The sequence below is a fragment of the Puma concolor genome, chromosome E2, assembly GCF_028749965.1.
Source record: "Puma concolor isolate L17-30 chromosome E2, mPumCon1.1.hap2, whole genome shotgun sequence".
Lineage (NCBI taxonomy): Eukaryota > Metazoa > Chordata > Mammalia > Carnivora > Felidae > Puma > Puma concolor.
In genome coordinates, this window is record NC_141681.1 from 57,005,956 (window position 1) to 57,022,015 (window position 16,060).

Below are 16,060 nucleotides of genomic sequence, written 5' to 3' on the forward strand. Positions count from 1 at the left end.
GCTTTGGATTCTGGTTCTCCCTCTGTGCCCCTCCCCCACTCACGCTCTCTTTCTCTCTCTCAATTTGATATTCCTTGAGGCTACAGTATTATTGAGGACTTAAAGCCTCAAGTTTGGAGTCCATGGATGTTACACTTTCATTACATGTGTTTCACTTGTCAACCACAGTGGTCTCAGAAAGAAATGGTAAGGTGAAAGGAACCTAATTGATTAGGTAGGTGGTGCTTACTCATACTCTATAACCTGGAAAAACTAGGATGCTAATTTTAAGATACAGTATAAATTTGAGAGCATGGGGAGTGGCAGTGAATAGATATAAAGCTATTATCTAAATTGCCATGTTTTCTGTGGTCATAGGCACTTCTCTGGATTCAATGGTATCATTAAGAGCCTTTGTTCATTTTATTAGAGGCAAGGATTACTCTATCAGATAGATGGTCATGAAACAGTAGGTCGGGACACTGAAAGAATGAGATTTTCATGTGAGAGTGATGGGTTACTAAACATGGTATATGTGGTAGAGAAAATGGAAGAGGAATGATGGTCTTTCCCTCTTGTGAAAGGTAACTGCTGTTGTATATCATCGATGAGCAAAAAATTAGTCTTATTTTTGGAAACTGAAAAGTCTAGAGGACCTTTTAATCAAAAGAACCAAAGTAGGGGAGAGAGGAGGGGCCAACATGGAGGAGAAGTAGGGGGATCCATACTTCCTGCATCTCTCAAACAAAGAAGTGCAGAAGTCAAAGGACTTTGAACACTAGAGCCTGGGAGGAAAAGAGACTGAATTTACTAGGAAGAAAATGGGAAAACTGGAAAAAAGTGAATGACTGTGAACTGGGGGAGATTAAAAAAAGGCCACGTGGGCATAGAGGGGAAGGACCGCCTTCTGCGAGAGACAAAGGGAAGAGAGCGCGCGGCTAATGAAGTGTAGGTCCATATCTGGACAGGAGAAAGACCTTGGACTGAGACTAATTGGGACCCGATCTCTAACTGTGGGGCTTTCTACTGACTAGGGCCGGCTCCCTATTCATGCACCTGAGGAGGAGGGGAGCCAGGCCCGGGTGCGGTGGTAGGTCATGGGCTCAGTCCCCAGTTGGAGAAAGTGGTTCCCTCCCTGGAGGGCTGCGGGATAGTACAAAGCCTGCCTGCGTCTGCCACCCCTGGGGCTCAGTGGCTGGGCCGAGGGTACAGTCTGCAGTAGGAAAAGGCAGCCATCTCCCTGGAGTGCTGTGAGAAGAGACAAAGTCTGCCTGCGTCTGCCACAGCGCGGGTAGCGAGGGCAGCGGCTCAGTCCGCAGGTGGAGAAGGTGGTCCTCCCGGAAGTGCAGCGTCACAGACAAAGCCAGATGGAACCACATACCCTGCGCACTGAGAGGCGCTTCCCCAGTGCCAGAGCACACACACAGCAGGACTTTGAATCCTAGCCAAGCGCAGGGTCAGGGGAGTTGGCGGAGTGAGAAGGACCACCCCATCTGCGCCCGGGGCACAGTGAGGACGACTCAAACAGAGTCCACTGGGTCTGGCTCCCTGAGGAAGAGACTGGGGGATCACCATTCCTCCCCACTGCCACCACCACCACCAAGACGGGGCCTCAGGGATCACTCCCCCGCCCACAGGGGAGGTGGGTCCAGACTACACCAAACCACGCCCCTTCTCACTGGGTAACTGCATATCCACCAGAGTGGCACAGGCCCTGTGGACAGCTCCTCCTGACAAGCGCTGTAGCATTGCCTGTATTCCTCTAGGTCAATTCTGGATATATAGAAATATTCTCCCCTCCCCACCCCCCCAACCATTTTCCTCCTTATCTCTTCCCTCCCCTAGGCTGGTTACTCTGGTTATTGGTTTGTCTAAACAGACATATTTAATCCATTGTCTTGATACATGTTCTACACCTTCTTTACACTCCTTTCTCCTTCTCTGGAATAATCAAGCCAAATAGTTTCTGTGAGTAACTTTATCTTCGTTTCGTTTGCCACCCCTCCTTTATTTTCCTTTCTCTCATGATTAAGCCTTTTAGTCTCTCTGCCTAGTCAATGTTTATTTTTTCTCCCCCTTCCCCCTGTCATTTCTCTCTTTGTATGTGCTCTTCCATCAGCACCGCCTCCACCGTCTTCTTTACTTGTAGTCGGTGTTTTGGGGTTTTTTGGTTTTAGTCTTTAGTTTTTTGTTTGTGCTTTTTGTTTGTGTCTTTGTATGTTTTTGTCTCCTGTTTGTCTATCTGTTTTCCTTTACAGGGCTACTCTCAGGAACAAATCAAAGCACAACTGGTGGAGGGTCCAAAATATCTCTAGGAGTAGGGCAATAAAATAACCAAAGTCACAACAGACAGCAAGTAACAACCTCTGAAAAAAACACCGCCTGAAGGGCCAGGCCCTGGGCAGTGTAGGACCCTACTTTAATACAGCAGTGCTCATAGGTGCAGAGCACACACCAAGCTTTTAAAATGCATAAGGGACTGGGGCGCCTGGGTGGCGCAGTCGGTTAAGCGTCCGACTTCAGCCAGGTCACGATCTCGCGGTCCGTGAGTTCGAGCCCCGCGTCAGGCTCTGGGCTGATGGCTCAGAGCCTGGAGCCTGTTTCCCATTCTGTGTCTCCCTCTCTCTCTGCCCCTCCCCCGTTCATGCTCTGTCTCTCTCTGTCCCAAAAATAAATAAACGTTGAAAAAAAAAATTTTTAAATGCATAAGGGACAGAAAACTAGCCAGAATGACAAAACGGGAGAATTTTAAAAAGATATTCCAGGAAGTAGTGCCAGCTAATGAATTGATCAAAAATGATTTAAGAAATATAACTGAACAAGAATTTAGAATAATAGTCATAAAATTAACTGCTGGGCTTGAAAAAAATAATAGAGGACAGCAGAGAATCTATTGCTACAGAGATCAAGGGACTAAAAAATAGTCATGATGAATAAAAAAATGCTATAAATGAGGTGCAAAATAAAATGGAGGTGGCCACAGTGCAGATTGAAGGGAAGGGGGGAGAATAGGTGAATTAGAAGATAAAATTATGAAAAAAGAGGAAGCTGAGAAAAGGAGAGAGAAAAAATCCAGGACTATGAGGCGAGAATTAGAGAACTAAGTGATGCAATCAAACAGAACAATAACTGTATCATAGGAATTCCAGAAGAAGAAGAGAAAGGGGCTGAAGGGGTACTTGAACAAATCATAGCTGAGAACTTCCCCGATTTGGGGAAGGAAACAGGCATTGAAATCCAAGAGGCACAGAGAACTCCCTTCAGATGTAACTTGAATCGATCTTCTGCAGGACATATCATAGTGAAACTGGCAAAATACAAGGAAAAACAGAATTCTGAAAGCAGCTAGGGATAAACGGGCCTTAACATACAAAGGCAGACACATAAGGGTAGTAGCAGACCTATCTACTGAAACTTGGCAGGCCAGAAAGGAATGGCAGGAAATCTTCAATGTGATGAACAGGAAACATTTGCAGCCAAGAATCCTTTACTCAGTAAGTCTGTCATTTAGAATAGAAGGAGATATAAAGGTTTTCTCAAACAAACAAAAACTGAAGGAATTCATCACCAATAAACCAGCCCTACAAGAGATCCTAAGGGGGATTCTGTGAGTGAAATGTTGCAAGGACCACAAAGTACCAGAGACACCGCTGCAAGCATGAAACCTACAGACATCACAATGACTAAGCCCGTATCTTTCAATAATAACATGGAATGTAAATGGACTAAATGCTCTAATCAAAAGACGCAGGGTATCAGAATGGATAAAAAAAAACAAGACCCATCTATTTGCTGTCTACAAGAGACTCATTTTAGACCTGAGGACACCTACAGAATGAAAGGGAGGGGATGGAGAACTATCTATCATGCTACTGGAAGTCAAAAGAAAGCTGGAGTAGCCATACTTATATCAGACAAACTAGACTTTAAATTAAAGGCTGTAACAAGAGATGGAGAAGGGCATTATATAACTACAGGGTCTATCCATCAGAATGAGCTAACAATTATAAATGTCTATGCACCGAATTCAGGAGCATCCAAATATACAAAACAATTAATCACAAACATAAGCAACCTTATTGATAAGAATGTGGTAACTGCAGGAGACTTTAATACTCCACTTACAGTAATGGATAGATCATCTAGACAGAGAATCAATAAAGAAACAAGTGCTTTGAATGATATATTGGACCAGATGGAACTGACAAATATATTTAGAACTCTGCATCCCAAAGCAACAGAATATACTTTCTTCCTGAGTGCACATGGAACATTCTCGAAGATAGATCACATACTGGATCACAAAACAGCCTTTAATAAGTATAAAAGAATTGAGATCATACCATGCACACTTTCAGACCACAATGCTATGAAACTTTAAATCAACCACAGGAAAAAGTCTGGAAAACCTCCAAAAACATGGAGATTAAAGAACACCCTACTAAAGAATGAATGGGTCAACCAGGCAATTAGAGAAGATATTTGAAAACATATGGAAACAAATGAAAATGAAAATACAACAATCCAAACGCTTTGGGATGCAGCGAAGGCAGTCCTGAGGGGAAAATACATTGCAATCCAGGCCTATCTCAAGAAACAAGAAAAATCCCAAATACAAAACCTAACAGCACACCTAAAGGAACTAGAAACAGAACAGCAAAGACACCCCAAAACCAGCAGAAGAAGAGAAATAATAAAGATCAGAGCAGAAATAAACAATATAGAATCTAAAAAAAACAGTAGAGCAGATCAATGAAACCAAGAGTTGGTGCTTTGAAAAAATAAACAAAATTGATAAACCTCTAGCCAGGCTTCTCAAAAAGAAGAGAGAGAGGACCCAAATAGATAAAATCATGAATGAAAATGGAAGTATTACAACCAATCCCTCAGAAAGACAAGCAATTATCAGGGAATACTATGAAAAATTATATGCCAACAAACTGGACAACCTGGAAGAAATGGACAGATTCCTAAGAGCCACACACTTCAAAAACTCAAACAGGAAGAAATAGAAAATTTGAACAGAGCCATAACCAGTTAAGAAATTGAATCAGTTATCAAAAATCTCCCAACAAATAAGAGTCCAGGACCAGATGGCTTCCCTGGGGCATTCTCCCAGAAATTTAAAGCAGAGATAATACCTATCCTTCTCAAGCTGTTCCAAAAAATATAAAGTGAAGGAAAACTCCCAGACTCACTCTATGAAGCCAGTATTACTTTGATTCCCAAAGCAGACAGAGACCTAGCAAAAAAAGAGAACTACAGGCCAATATCCCTGATGAATATGGATGTAAAAATTCTCAATAAGATACTAGCAAATCAAATTCAACAGCATATAAAAAGAATTATTCACCATGACCAAGTGGGATTCATTCCTATGCTGCAGGGCTGGTTCAATATTCTCACCTCAGTCCATGTGATACATCACATTAATAAAAGATAAGAACCACATGATCCTGTCAATCAATGCAGAAAAAAAGCATTTAACAAAATTCAGCATCCTTTCTTAATAAAAACCCTCGAGAAAGTCGGGATAGAAGGAACATACTTAAACATCATAAAAGCCATTTATGAAAAGCCCACAGCTAATATCATCTTCAACAGGGAAAAACTGAGAGCGTTCCCCTTGAGATCAGGAACATGATAGGGATGTCCACTCTCACCACTATTGTTTAACATACTGTTGGAAGTTCTAGCATCAGCAATCAGACAACATAATGAAATAAAAGGCATAAATGAAATCAAATGAAATCAAAATTGGCAGAGATGAAGTCAAGCTTTCACTTTTTGAAGATGACATGATACTACACATGGAAAACCTGATAGACTCCACCAAAAGTCTGCTAGAACAGATACAAGAATTCAGCAAAGTCTCAGGATACAAAATTAATGTACAGAAATCACCTACATTTTTATACACTAACAATGAAGCAACTGAAAGACAAATAAAGAAATGTATCTCATTCACAACTGCACGAAGAATCATAAATACCTAGGAATAAACCTAATCAAAGATGGAAAAGATCTGTATGCTGAAAACTATAGAAAGCTGATGAAGGAAATTGAAGAAGGGATAAAGAAATGGAAAAACATTCTGTGCTGATGGATTGGAAGAATAAATATTGTTAAAATGTCAATACTACCCAAAGCAATCTACACATTCAACGCAATCCCAATCAAAATTGCACCAGGATTCTTCTTGAAGCTAGAACAAGCTATCCTAAAATTTGAATGGAACCACAAAGACCCCAAATAGCCAAAGTAATATTGAAGAAGAAGACCAAAGCGGGAGGCATCACAATCCCAGACTTTAGCCTCTACTACAAAGCTATAATCATCAAGACAGCATGGTATTGACACAAAAACAGACACATAGACCAATGGAATAGAATAGAAACCCCAGAATTAGGCCCACAAACAGATGGCCAACTAATCTTTGACAAAGCAGGAAACAATATCCAATGGAAAAAAGACAGTCTCTTTAACAAATGGTGCTGGGAGAACTGGACACCAACATGCAGAATGAAACTAGACCACTTTCTTACACCATACACAAAAAGAAACTCAGAATGGAAAAAGGACCTGAATGTGAGATAGGAAACCATCAAAACCCTAGAGGAGAAAGCAGGAAAAAAACATCTCTGACCTCAGCTGCAGCAATTTCTTACTTGACACATTTCCAAAGGCAAGGGAATTAAAAGCAAAAATGAAGTACTGGGACCTCATCAAGATAAAAAGCTTCTGCACTGCAAAGGAAACAATCACAAAACTAAAAGGCAACCAATGGAATGGGAAAAGACATTTGCAAATGACATATTGGACAAAGGGCTAGTATCCAAAACCTTTAAAGAACTCACCAAACTCCACACCCGAAAAACAAATAATCCAGTGAAGAAATGGGCAGAAGACATGAATAGACACTTCTCTAAAGGAGACATCCAGATGGCCAAGAGGCACATGAAAAGATGCTCAACGTCACTCCTCATCAGGGAAATACAAATCAAAACCACAATGAGATACGACCTCACACCAGTAAGAGTTGCTAAAATGAACAAATCAGGAGACTATGGATGCTGGAGAGGATGTGGAGAAATGGGAACCCTCTTGCACTGTTGGTGGAAATGCAAACTGGTGCAGCCGCTCTGGAAAACAGTGTGGAAGTTCCTCAAAAAATTAAAAATAGATCTACCCTATGACCCAGCAATAGCACTCCTAGGAATTTACCCAAGGGATACAGGAGTGCTGATGCATAGGTGCACTTGTACCCCAATGTTTATAGCAGCACTTTCAACAATAGCCAAATTATGGAAAGAGCCTAAATGTCCATCAACTGATGAACGGATAAAGAAGATGTGGTTTACATATACAATGGATCCTACTTGGCAAAGAGAAAGGATGAAATCTGGCCATTTGTAGCAACGTGGATGGAACTGGAGAGTATTATGCTAAGTGAAATAAGTCAGGCAGAGAAAGATAGATAACATATGTTTTCACTAATATATGGAGCCTGAGAAACTTACCAGAAGACCAGGGGGGAGGGGAAGGGGAAAAAGAAAGTCACAGAGAGGGAAGAAACAAACTATAAGAGACTCTTAAATACTGAGAATAAACCCTCAGGTTGATGGGGAGTGGGAGGGAGGGGAGGATGCGTGATGGACATTGAGGAGGAGGGCACCTGTTGGGATGAGCACTGGGTACTGTATAGAAACCAATTTGACAGAAATTACAGATTAAAAAAACAACAAAACAGAACAAAGAACCAAAGTAGGGGTGCCTGGGTGGCTCAGTATGTTGAGATTCCAACTCAATTTTGGCTCAGGGTCGTGGGATCAATCTTTGTGTTAGGTCCTCCACAGAGTGTGGAGCCTGTTTAAAATTCTGTCTCTCTCTGCCCCTCTCACCTACCTGTGCTCTCAAAAACAAAAGCAAAAAAAAATAAACCCAACAGTATTATACTTGTGAAGTTTTCAAATTTGGCCACAGAAATTGCATATTTATATCATTTTATTTAGGATACCCAGTTTCTCTTATCTAAGTAAGTGAAATGTAAGCTTTTGTGTAACCCTAAATGAATCATGTGCCTTTTTTTTTTTTAATGTTTATTTTTTGAGAGGGAGAGAGGGAGTGTGAGTGGGGAAGGGGCAGAGAGAGAGGGAGACACAGAATCTGAAATAGGCTCCAGACTCTAGCTGTCAGCACAAAGCCCAACGCAGGGCTCAAACCCACGAACCATGAGATCATGATCTGAGCCGATGTTGGACACTTAAACTACTGAGCCACCCAGGCTCCCCCATCTGCCTTTTACTAGCCCAGGTGCATCCCAGCTCACTGGGGCATTTCATAATGATACTAGTAATATATTCTTGGACTCTCCAGGTTGAATGTCATCCATAACAATTTTCTTCCATGTTAGATTCAAACCTACAATTTTGGAAATACATATTCATAACCTGAATGTGTTTGAGAGTCACGCACTCCACAGTATATCCCAGATTATTTTTCTGGCTATAATGAAAATACCATAATAATGCAATTTCAAACTCTCACCCTCTACAACCTGCCTCGCCATTCATAAATATACACCATATGATCATATTTTGGCATGCCTTTTGTGCGGCAATGAGACCCATGTGTTGCACCGTTACATTAAATGACAACAGAAAAGTAGTAGGCATATGAAAAGAATTAGGAACTAAAAGAAAATTTCAGAAGCATAAAGATAACGCAAACTACATTTTCACTGGAGTGCTCAGGGAATAATTTGAAAAGATAAGTCTTCATGAGTTTACTCTCAAGAATGAACATACACGGGGAGCCTGGGTGGTTCAATTGGCTGAGCGTCCGACTTCAGCTCAGGTCAAGATCTCACGGTCTGTGAGTTCGAGCCCCACATCGGGCTCCGTGCTGACAGCTGAGAGCCTGGGGCCTGCTTCAGATTCCATGTCTCCCTCTCTCTCTGCCCCTTCCCTGCTTATGCTCTGTCTCTCTCTCAAAAATAAATAATTTAATTAAAAAAAAAAAAAAAGAATGAATATACACAATGGGAATTTTGATAACTAGAAATCTCATATTTACCCTCTAAAACATTTATGATCATTTGCATTTGTGCTCACTGCACTGGAACAGGATGTCAGATGTCAAGAATGATGACTGCACGCGCTGAAGTGTAAGGAGAATGTTTATCACATAATGATGCTTTCTCAGGAGACCAGGGTAGGCTTCTCAAGTTCTGAAAATGGTTAGAGAAAGCAGGGAATGGGGACTACTTTTGTTATGGTGCATCCTGTGTGGGGCGGGGTGATGGTACTCACTGACACTGTGAACTTATGACTCCTGCCAAGGGAAGGGCCTCTCGGGCTTCATTATTAGCTTTTCCTGCCCAGATGGGCAGAATGGTAAGAGGTTGTAAAGATGCTTCACAAGTATCATTAGTCAGGCATCAAAAGTAGAGCCAGACTCTTTAATATAAGACTGAATGTTTACTCCTGACTGACTTGGTTGGGAAAGACCACAATCTTCCTCATGCTTCCTTTTGTTCCTGATGCACAAATAGCCCCCACTGCACAGTATGATTGTGGAAACTGGTTGTGAATTACTGTTTAGATCAACTACCTAAGATATTTTTAGATGATGTCCCAATTCTTTTTCTATTAAGTTCTAGTCTATTACTAAAACACATTCAGAAGTGATAGAATATTTCCCAACGACAAGCCTTTTATAGAGCTTTCACTTTAAGGGAGAATGGAATGAATGGAATCTCAAAATCACTCATTCCATTTTTCTACCAAGATACTAGAATCAGAGAGTGCCTGGGTGGCTCAGTCAGTTAAGCATCCAACTCTTCATTTTGCTGAGGTCATGACCTCATGGTTCATGGGATCAAGCCCCCCGCTGGGGTCCACACTGAGTGTGAAAAAATAAACGAACAAACTCTTAAAAACTTTAAAAAAAGGTATTAGAATCAGAACATCTGTATTGAAACATGGCAAATTATGTGTTGATTCAGATAAATAAAATTAACTTAAAATGAAAGCAATAAATTTCATAGGAAATAAATCTCTAAGTTAGAAAACACTAAGGATTAATAATTTTTGACTCATTTTGAACACATATCAGACTGGTCATGGGTTGCATGCAATATTATACATTCAGGATAAAGAACAAAGTCCACCGAAAAATCTGTCTCACCTCAAAGTTATCCTTGACTACCTTGTCAGTTAATATTAATAAAGGGTATTTTTAAATTTGGTCTATGAAATGTTTTCTTCAGCATTGTTTTCTTTTACCTTCTGTTGTTGAGGTGGTGGTAATGTGAAATTTGAAAATTCCTCAATATACTTATTTTAATTAATTAATTTTAGAAAGGGTGCACACAAGTAAGGGACAGGGCCAGAGGGAGAGGGATAGAATCTTAAGTAGGCTCCATGTTCAGTGTAGAACTGACCTGGGGCTCAATCCCACAACCCAGGGATCATGGCCTGAGCCAAAATCAAGAGTCGTGACAGTCAATTGACTGAGCAACCAAACCGCCCCCCCCCAATATCTTCATCAAAATTGCACTTTTAAAATGTGTAGCTAATTAGGAAGAACCCTCTTGGATTACTTCCGTGTAAATAAGACAAAACCTAATAACGAAAAGGCCTTTGCCCCTCACTATTCATTCTTCTTGGTCATACAGTGGCCATCCTGCAGTAAGAAGAGAGAGAGTGCTGAGTGCTAAGGGAGGTGGAGCAGGCAGAAGACTGCCCAAGGAACCCGTCCCATCCCAACCTGCATCTCTGGGCTTCCTGTTATGTGAGAATGATAGACCACCTAGTTGTTTCAGCCACTGATTTCCAGGAGGTCTGTCACTCACAAATAAGAACTGTCCGACCTGACCAATAAGATTAATATTTGTATTGAGAGTAGAATGGAGCAAGTGAGAGGGAATCTTGAATTTAACATTTTGTAGCTGAGAAGATCTACAAAAGGCATCATCCTGGGGCGCCTGGGTGGTGCAGTCGGTTAAGCGTCCGACTTCAGCCAGGTCACGATCTCGCGGTCCGTGAGTTCGAGCCCCGCGTCAGGCTCTGGGCTGATGGCTCAGAGCCTGGAGCCTGTTTCCGATTCTGTGTCTCCCTCTCTTTCTGCCCCTCCCCCGTTCATGCTCTGTCTCTCTCTGTCCCAAAAAAAATAAACGTTGAAAAAAAAATTAAAAAAAAAAAAAAAACAAAAGGCATCATCCTTCACAGATGGGTTAGAGCTGTTTGGCACGTGCTGCCTAAAACTCACACGATGAACCAAACAAAATACAGCTTGAGAATTTATAAGGAATGTTCAGAACACTAGGGTACAAAGTTACAGGAGTAAAGAATTTGGTGTCACAAATGGAATTACATGTTTACTTGAGCATGTGACCTATTAGTCTCGTAGCTTTTATGCACTACAGTAACTTTCTGCTTTGTACAGATAAAAGGCATTCGATCATTCTACCAGTCAGGAACTATTCTAATCACTGATATTAGCAGGACACAAAATTCCCTGCCTTCAAGTAGCTTATATTCTATAAGGTTAGGTCTGTAAGGATAAAATATGATACTGGTAAGTACCATAAACATGTTCATATACAATGATAGATCACAGGGTTTCCTAATTTAAACAATGTTTTCAGGCAATGCCCACATGATGGGTCATCTTTGAGCAGAACCACTGAAAGCGTATCATGCAAATACCAATGAGGAAGGGCAAGTGGGTGGAGGAAACAAGCAGAAAATTGCCAGAATGGGAACATATTTACAGTGGATTGGGAATATCCACAACTGTTGTGTGGCTTAGAGAAATGTGAAACTAAGTTTCCACTGCAGGCATTTAAATTTTGGGAATCCTTGCAGTTAGAATTTTTAAAATTTTAATAGGAAAACTGCCCAGAGTGCTTCAGATTGTATGTAATAGATCCAAAACCATGACCTTTTTGGGGAATGCATGGACCTACTTCTTTATGGCAGCCTTACCCCTACCGAGAGAACATAGCAGTGGGGTGGGGTAAGGACTTAAAGGAAAGACAGTAAATACCATTTGTCAAAACTGTCTGAGGGATTTGATCCCAGGACTTGCTAAGATATATACTTTTCGTCTTGTCTACCCCTGTAGCCAGCCAGGGGTATACTGCTACTTAAGAATGTGAATCAAGTAAAATTTGCTGGGTCTTTTACGCCTCAGTTATATCTTCAATGTCAACGTCAACAAACAAATTTTTAACATGTAAGATATTGTACTTAAAAATTGAATAGTAACAAAATCACGTATTTCATGTTTCCTCATTAGTACAAGATCTACTAACCTCCAATTATTCCTAGTCTTATGCTTCCATGTGAGACTTGTGCTTCCATCTTGTGCCTAGTATTTATACAAAGTTGACTTTTCATAAGTTTCATATCCCAAATTTTATACTAACTCAGATGTAATGATAATGTGACTCTATGTGTGAGGTCGGCAAACTTTTATGCAAGGAACATACAGTAAATATTTTATTCTTTGTAGGTCATACTGATTCTGTTACCACTCTTCCAGTATGTCCTTACTGGGTCAAAAGTACCTAATATGAATGTGGCTGCATTCCAGTTACACTGTACTTAAAAACAAATGTTAGGCTGTATTTGGCTCATGTTCTGTAGGTGGCAGACTCCTGATCTACACAAAGGAATTAAGAGCACTAGAAGTAGTAACTCTATGGATAAATAAACAATACCTTTCCTATTTTTTAGCCTCCTTAAAATATGGTGGACTGTTTAATAAACTAACACTCTAGTACATATGTGTATAGCATATGTAAAAGAAACCCATACTAATGGTAGCACAGCGCAGAAGCAGAGAAATGGAAGTCCATGTGGAAAGGAAGTGTCGGGTGCTCTACATGAAGAAGTATAAACTCACGTGTAGTAAGCTGTATAGGATAACCCCTAAAACACATAAAGGATAGTTATAGGTAATACCAGTAATCCGAAAAAGAATAAAAACGATTTAAAACAAATCTTCTGTAAAAATTGAGTTACTTCAAAGGCAGAAAAAGAGGGAACAGAGCAAAGGAGATCTAAAAGCAATAGCAAGATAATTTAAATCTATATAGTAATATCTGTAAAAGGAAACAGTCTAAAAACCCCATTGAAAAGGAAAAATTGTCAACGATTTTTTTTTTTTTTTAGTTTTATTTATTCCGAGAGAGAGAAGAGAAGGAGAGAAAGAATCTCAAGCAGGCTCTGTACTGTCAGTACAGAGCCCAGCAACGGGCTTGATCTCAGGAACCGTGAGAGCACCTGAGCTGAAATCAAGAGTCTTACACCTAACCATGTGAACCAACCAGGCACTCCTGTCAACTGGATTTTTAAAAAAGAGACAGCAATCTTTCCCTAGGAGAATCACGTCACAAATTAAAGACACAATGTAAAGTCATGGAAAAAAGATAAACATAAATGCTATTAATATTATTAAAATAGAGTAGCTATATCAGATCAAAGTTAATTAAAGAGCAAATTCTATGACCAGGGATAATGAAATCTATTTCATAATCATAAAGGGATACATTCCCCAGAATGACATGAGAAACCTAAACCATACACTGGCAACAGAACTTCACAACCCCTGAGAAAACGGACAGGAACGCAATGACAGACCTATCAACAATGACAGTCAGAGATCTCCATGTCCCTTCTCTCCATAATAGAACAAGTAGACAAAATCAGTACCTCGGCGACTGTAACATGACTATCAAGGAAACTGCCCCAATTGACATTTACAGAGCTGTGAGATAAAAGAAAAATTATGTATTGTTCTCTGCCCCTGGCTCCTGCACAGCACTCCTAATGTCCTTGTATTTCCTAAGTGACGAGGGTAACAGCAGCAACTTTTGTTATAATGAGGCCTCTCCTGTGTGGGCTCTTTGGGTGGGGCTGCTCACCGGAAGGATGGTGATTTTGAGCCTTATCCCCTCATCCTCCAGAGAGAGGACAGGGGCTGGAAATGGAGTTAATGACTGGTCATGCATATATGAGGAAGTCTCCTCAAAAGCCCAATGGCTGGAGATTCAGAGAGATTTCAGGCTGGCGAACACCGCCACTCCAGTAGTGACACACCCCAACTCCATGGGGACAGAAGCTTCTGCACTGAGGACCTTCCCAGACCTCATCCCGTGTGTCTCTTCATCTGACTGTCCATCCGTATCCTGTATCATAGCCTGTAATAAACTGGTAAATGTGTTTCACCGAGTTCTGTGAGGGGCTCTAGCAGGCTAGTCAAAGACAATGAGGGGGTTGTTGGCACCTCTGATCTAGACCAGTTTGCAGAAGCACGTGCGTCAGCCTGGACTTGCCTGGCGGCTGGAGTGTGTGGAGGGGCATCCAGGGAGAGGGTGTCACAGTTGAGGTGAATGGTAGGAAACCAGCTGGTGTCGGAGACTGCTTATTGGTGGGGGAAACCCTCCACGTATTTGTGACCAGAAGTGTCAGAAGTGAAGTCTCCTGTGTGAGTAGTGAGGGAGACAGAATAGAAGCACACAGTAGGGGAAAAAAACAGATTTTTTCCCTACACAGGAGAAATACTGATTTTTTTCATTCATAAGAACGCTCCACCTAACCAGGGAATTAAACACAATCTTTAAAAGTGCACACAGTACTTTACCAAGAGAAACCATATTCTGGCCCATCAAACTAGCCTCGCTAAATTTTAAAAGAATTCACATCACACAAAATATGTGTATGACCATCATGGAATTATGATAGAAATCACTAATAGAAAAGCCTCTGGAAAATCCACAAATACTTGGAAAACAATGACCTGCTTGTGACTAACCCTGGGACAAAGAAGACGTAGAGAAAGAAATGAGAATGTAGCCTGAAGTGAATGAAAATGAAAGCAGAACATTCATAATTTGCCACCACAGCGGGAGAAACTGAAGACCACGTCCTTGGAAAAGGGCTAGCCACAGAACACCTAAGCCAAAGACTCTTCCTTTTTGTTTGTTTGTTTGCTTTGGGTGTTTGCCAAGGAGTGAGAACCTCCTTCTAAGTGAGCTCATGCAGTTCTGAGGCTTACTTAGGTGAAGCAGGACAGTGAAGAAGGCAAGGTTCTTGAGGTTATTTATAAATATTTGATTGTGATAAACCAGTTGAAAATGTTGTAACTGAGAACACATAGTCCACTGAGGGTAGTTAGATTGTAAAGGGCAATATATTTCTAGATGCATTAAAATAAATGGGGGCACCTGGGTGGCAGAGTCGGTTGAACAGAGCACGGAGCTCCCTTAAATTTCTCTCTCCCTCTCTCTGTCTCTGCCCCTACCCCACGCGTGCATGAGCTCTCTCACGAAATAAACTTACACAATTAAAACAATAAAATTAAAAATAAATGGATATTTTAATGGAAGTAGAGAATATAAAATGGCAGATATGAGGGTAGTAACATAGGAAGGGAATAACCAAAAATGTGATTTCAAAGGTGGTACAATTACTGGAGACAATGACTTTGGGTAGTTAAGATGGGTAAGGAGAAAAGAAAAGGTCACAAAGTACCAGTCAGCTTTCTAGAAGGGTTTTCTATGGTAGCAAATATCCCTGAATTCTCTTGGGTTCATCAGAACAAACATTTATTTCTTCCTCATATCACTTCTATCATTAGTCACCTCTTGCTTGGTTCTGTCATTTGAGTCTGGGATTCAGGACAGAACTTCAATCTATGTGGTTATAACTATTCTTGCGCCAGAGAGAAGAGAAGGAGCAAACAAAGCTTTGAAAGCTTCTGTTTACACTTAAAATATGCCATTCTACTCACACTGCATTAGTCAAGGTGGCTATAAATTGGGAAGGACGTGTAGTCCCCTCAAAAAGAAGAAGGGTTGCTTAAGTCATGTGGCCAAGCTTGATATCAAAGAGCAGAGACATATAATCTCACAAGAGGGTGATAATTAATTGGAAATATTACAAGGTATGATAGTACAACTTCTATCAGGAATCCTTTATCCTTTCTTTGTATTTCACACAAAATACACTTAGGTTTGTACCGAAAGAAAAAATTTCTACCCAAACATGACTACAGTCACATGGGAGGGTCT

The 16,060-nt window shown here is 40.8% G+C and overlaps 1 protein-coding gene across 3 annotated transcripts in view; it reads right to left on the reverse strand.

Moving 5' to 3' along the window:
- LOC112850892 (zinc finger protein 677-like) overlaps nucleotides 1–16,060 on the reverse strand; it is a 92,074-nt gene that overhangs the window by 42,935 nt on the left and 33,079 nt on the right. The window contains exon 6 of one of the 3 annotated variants that reach the window (XM_086688401.1): nucleotides 11,269–12,917. The exons of the other annotated variants lie outside the window; for them this stretch is intronic. Coding sequence (XP_086544527.1) covers nucleotides 12,888–12,917 — 30 coding nt within the window. The 3' untranslated portion in view covers nucleotides 11,269–12,887. Of the gene's footprint in view, nucleotides 1–11,268; nucleotides 12,918–16,060 lie in introns of those variants that run through there. 3 annotated transcript variants of the gene reach the window in all.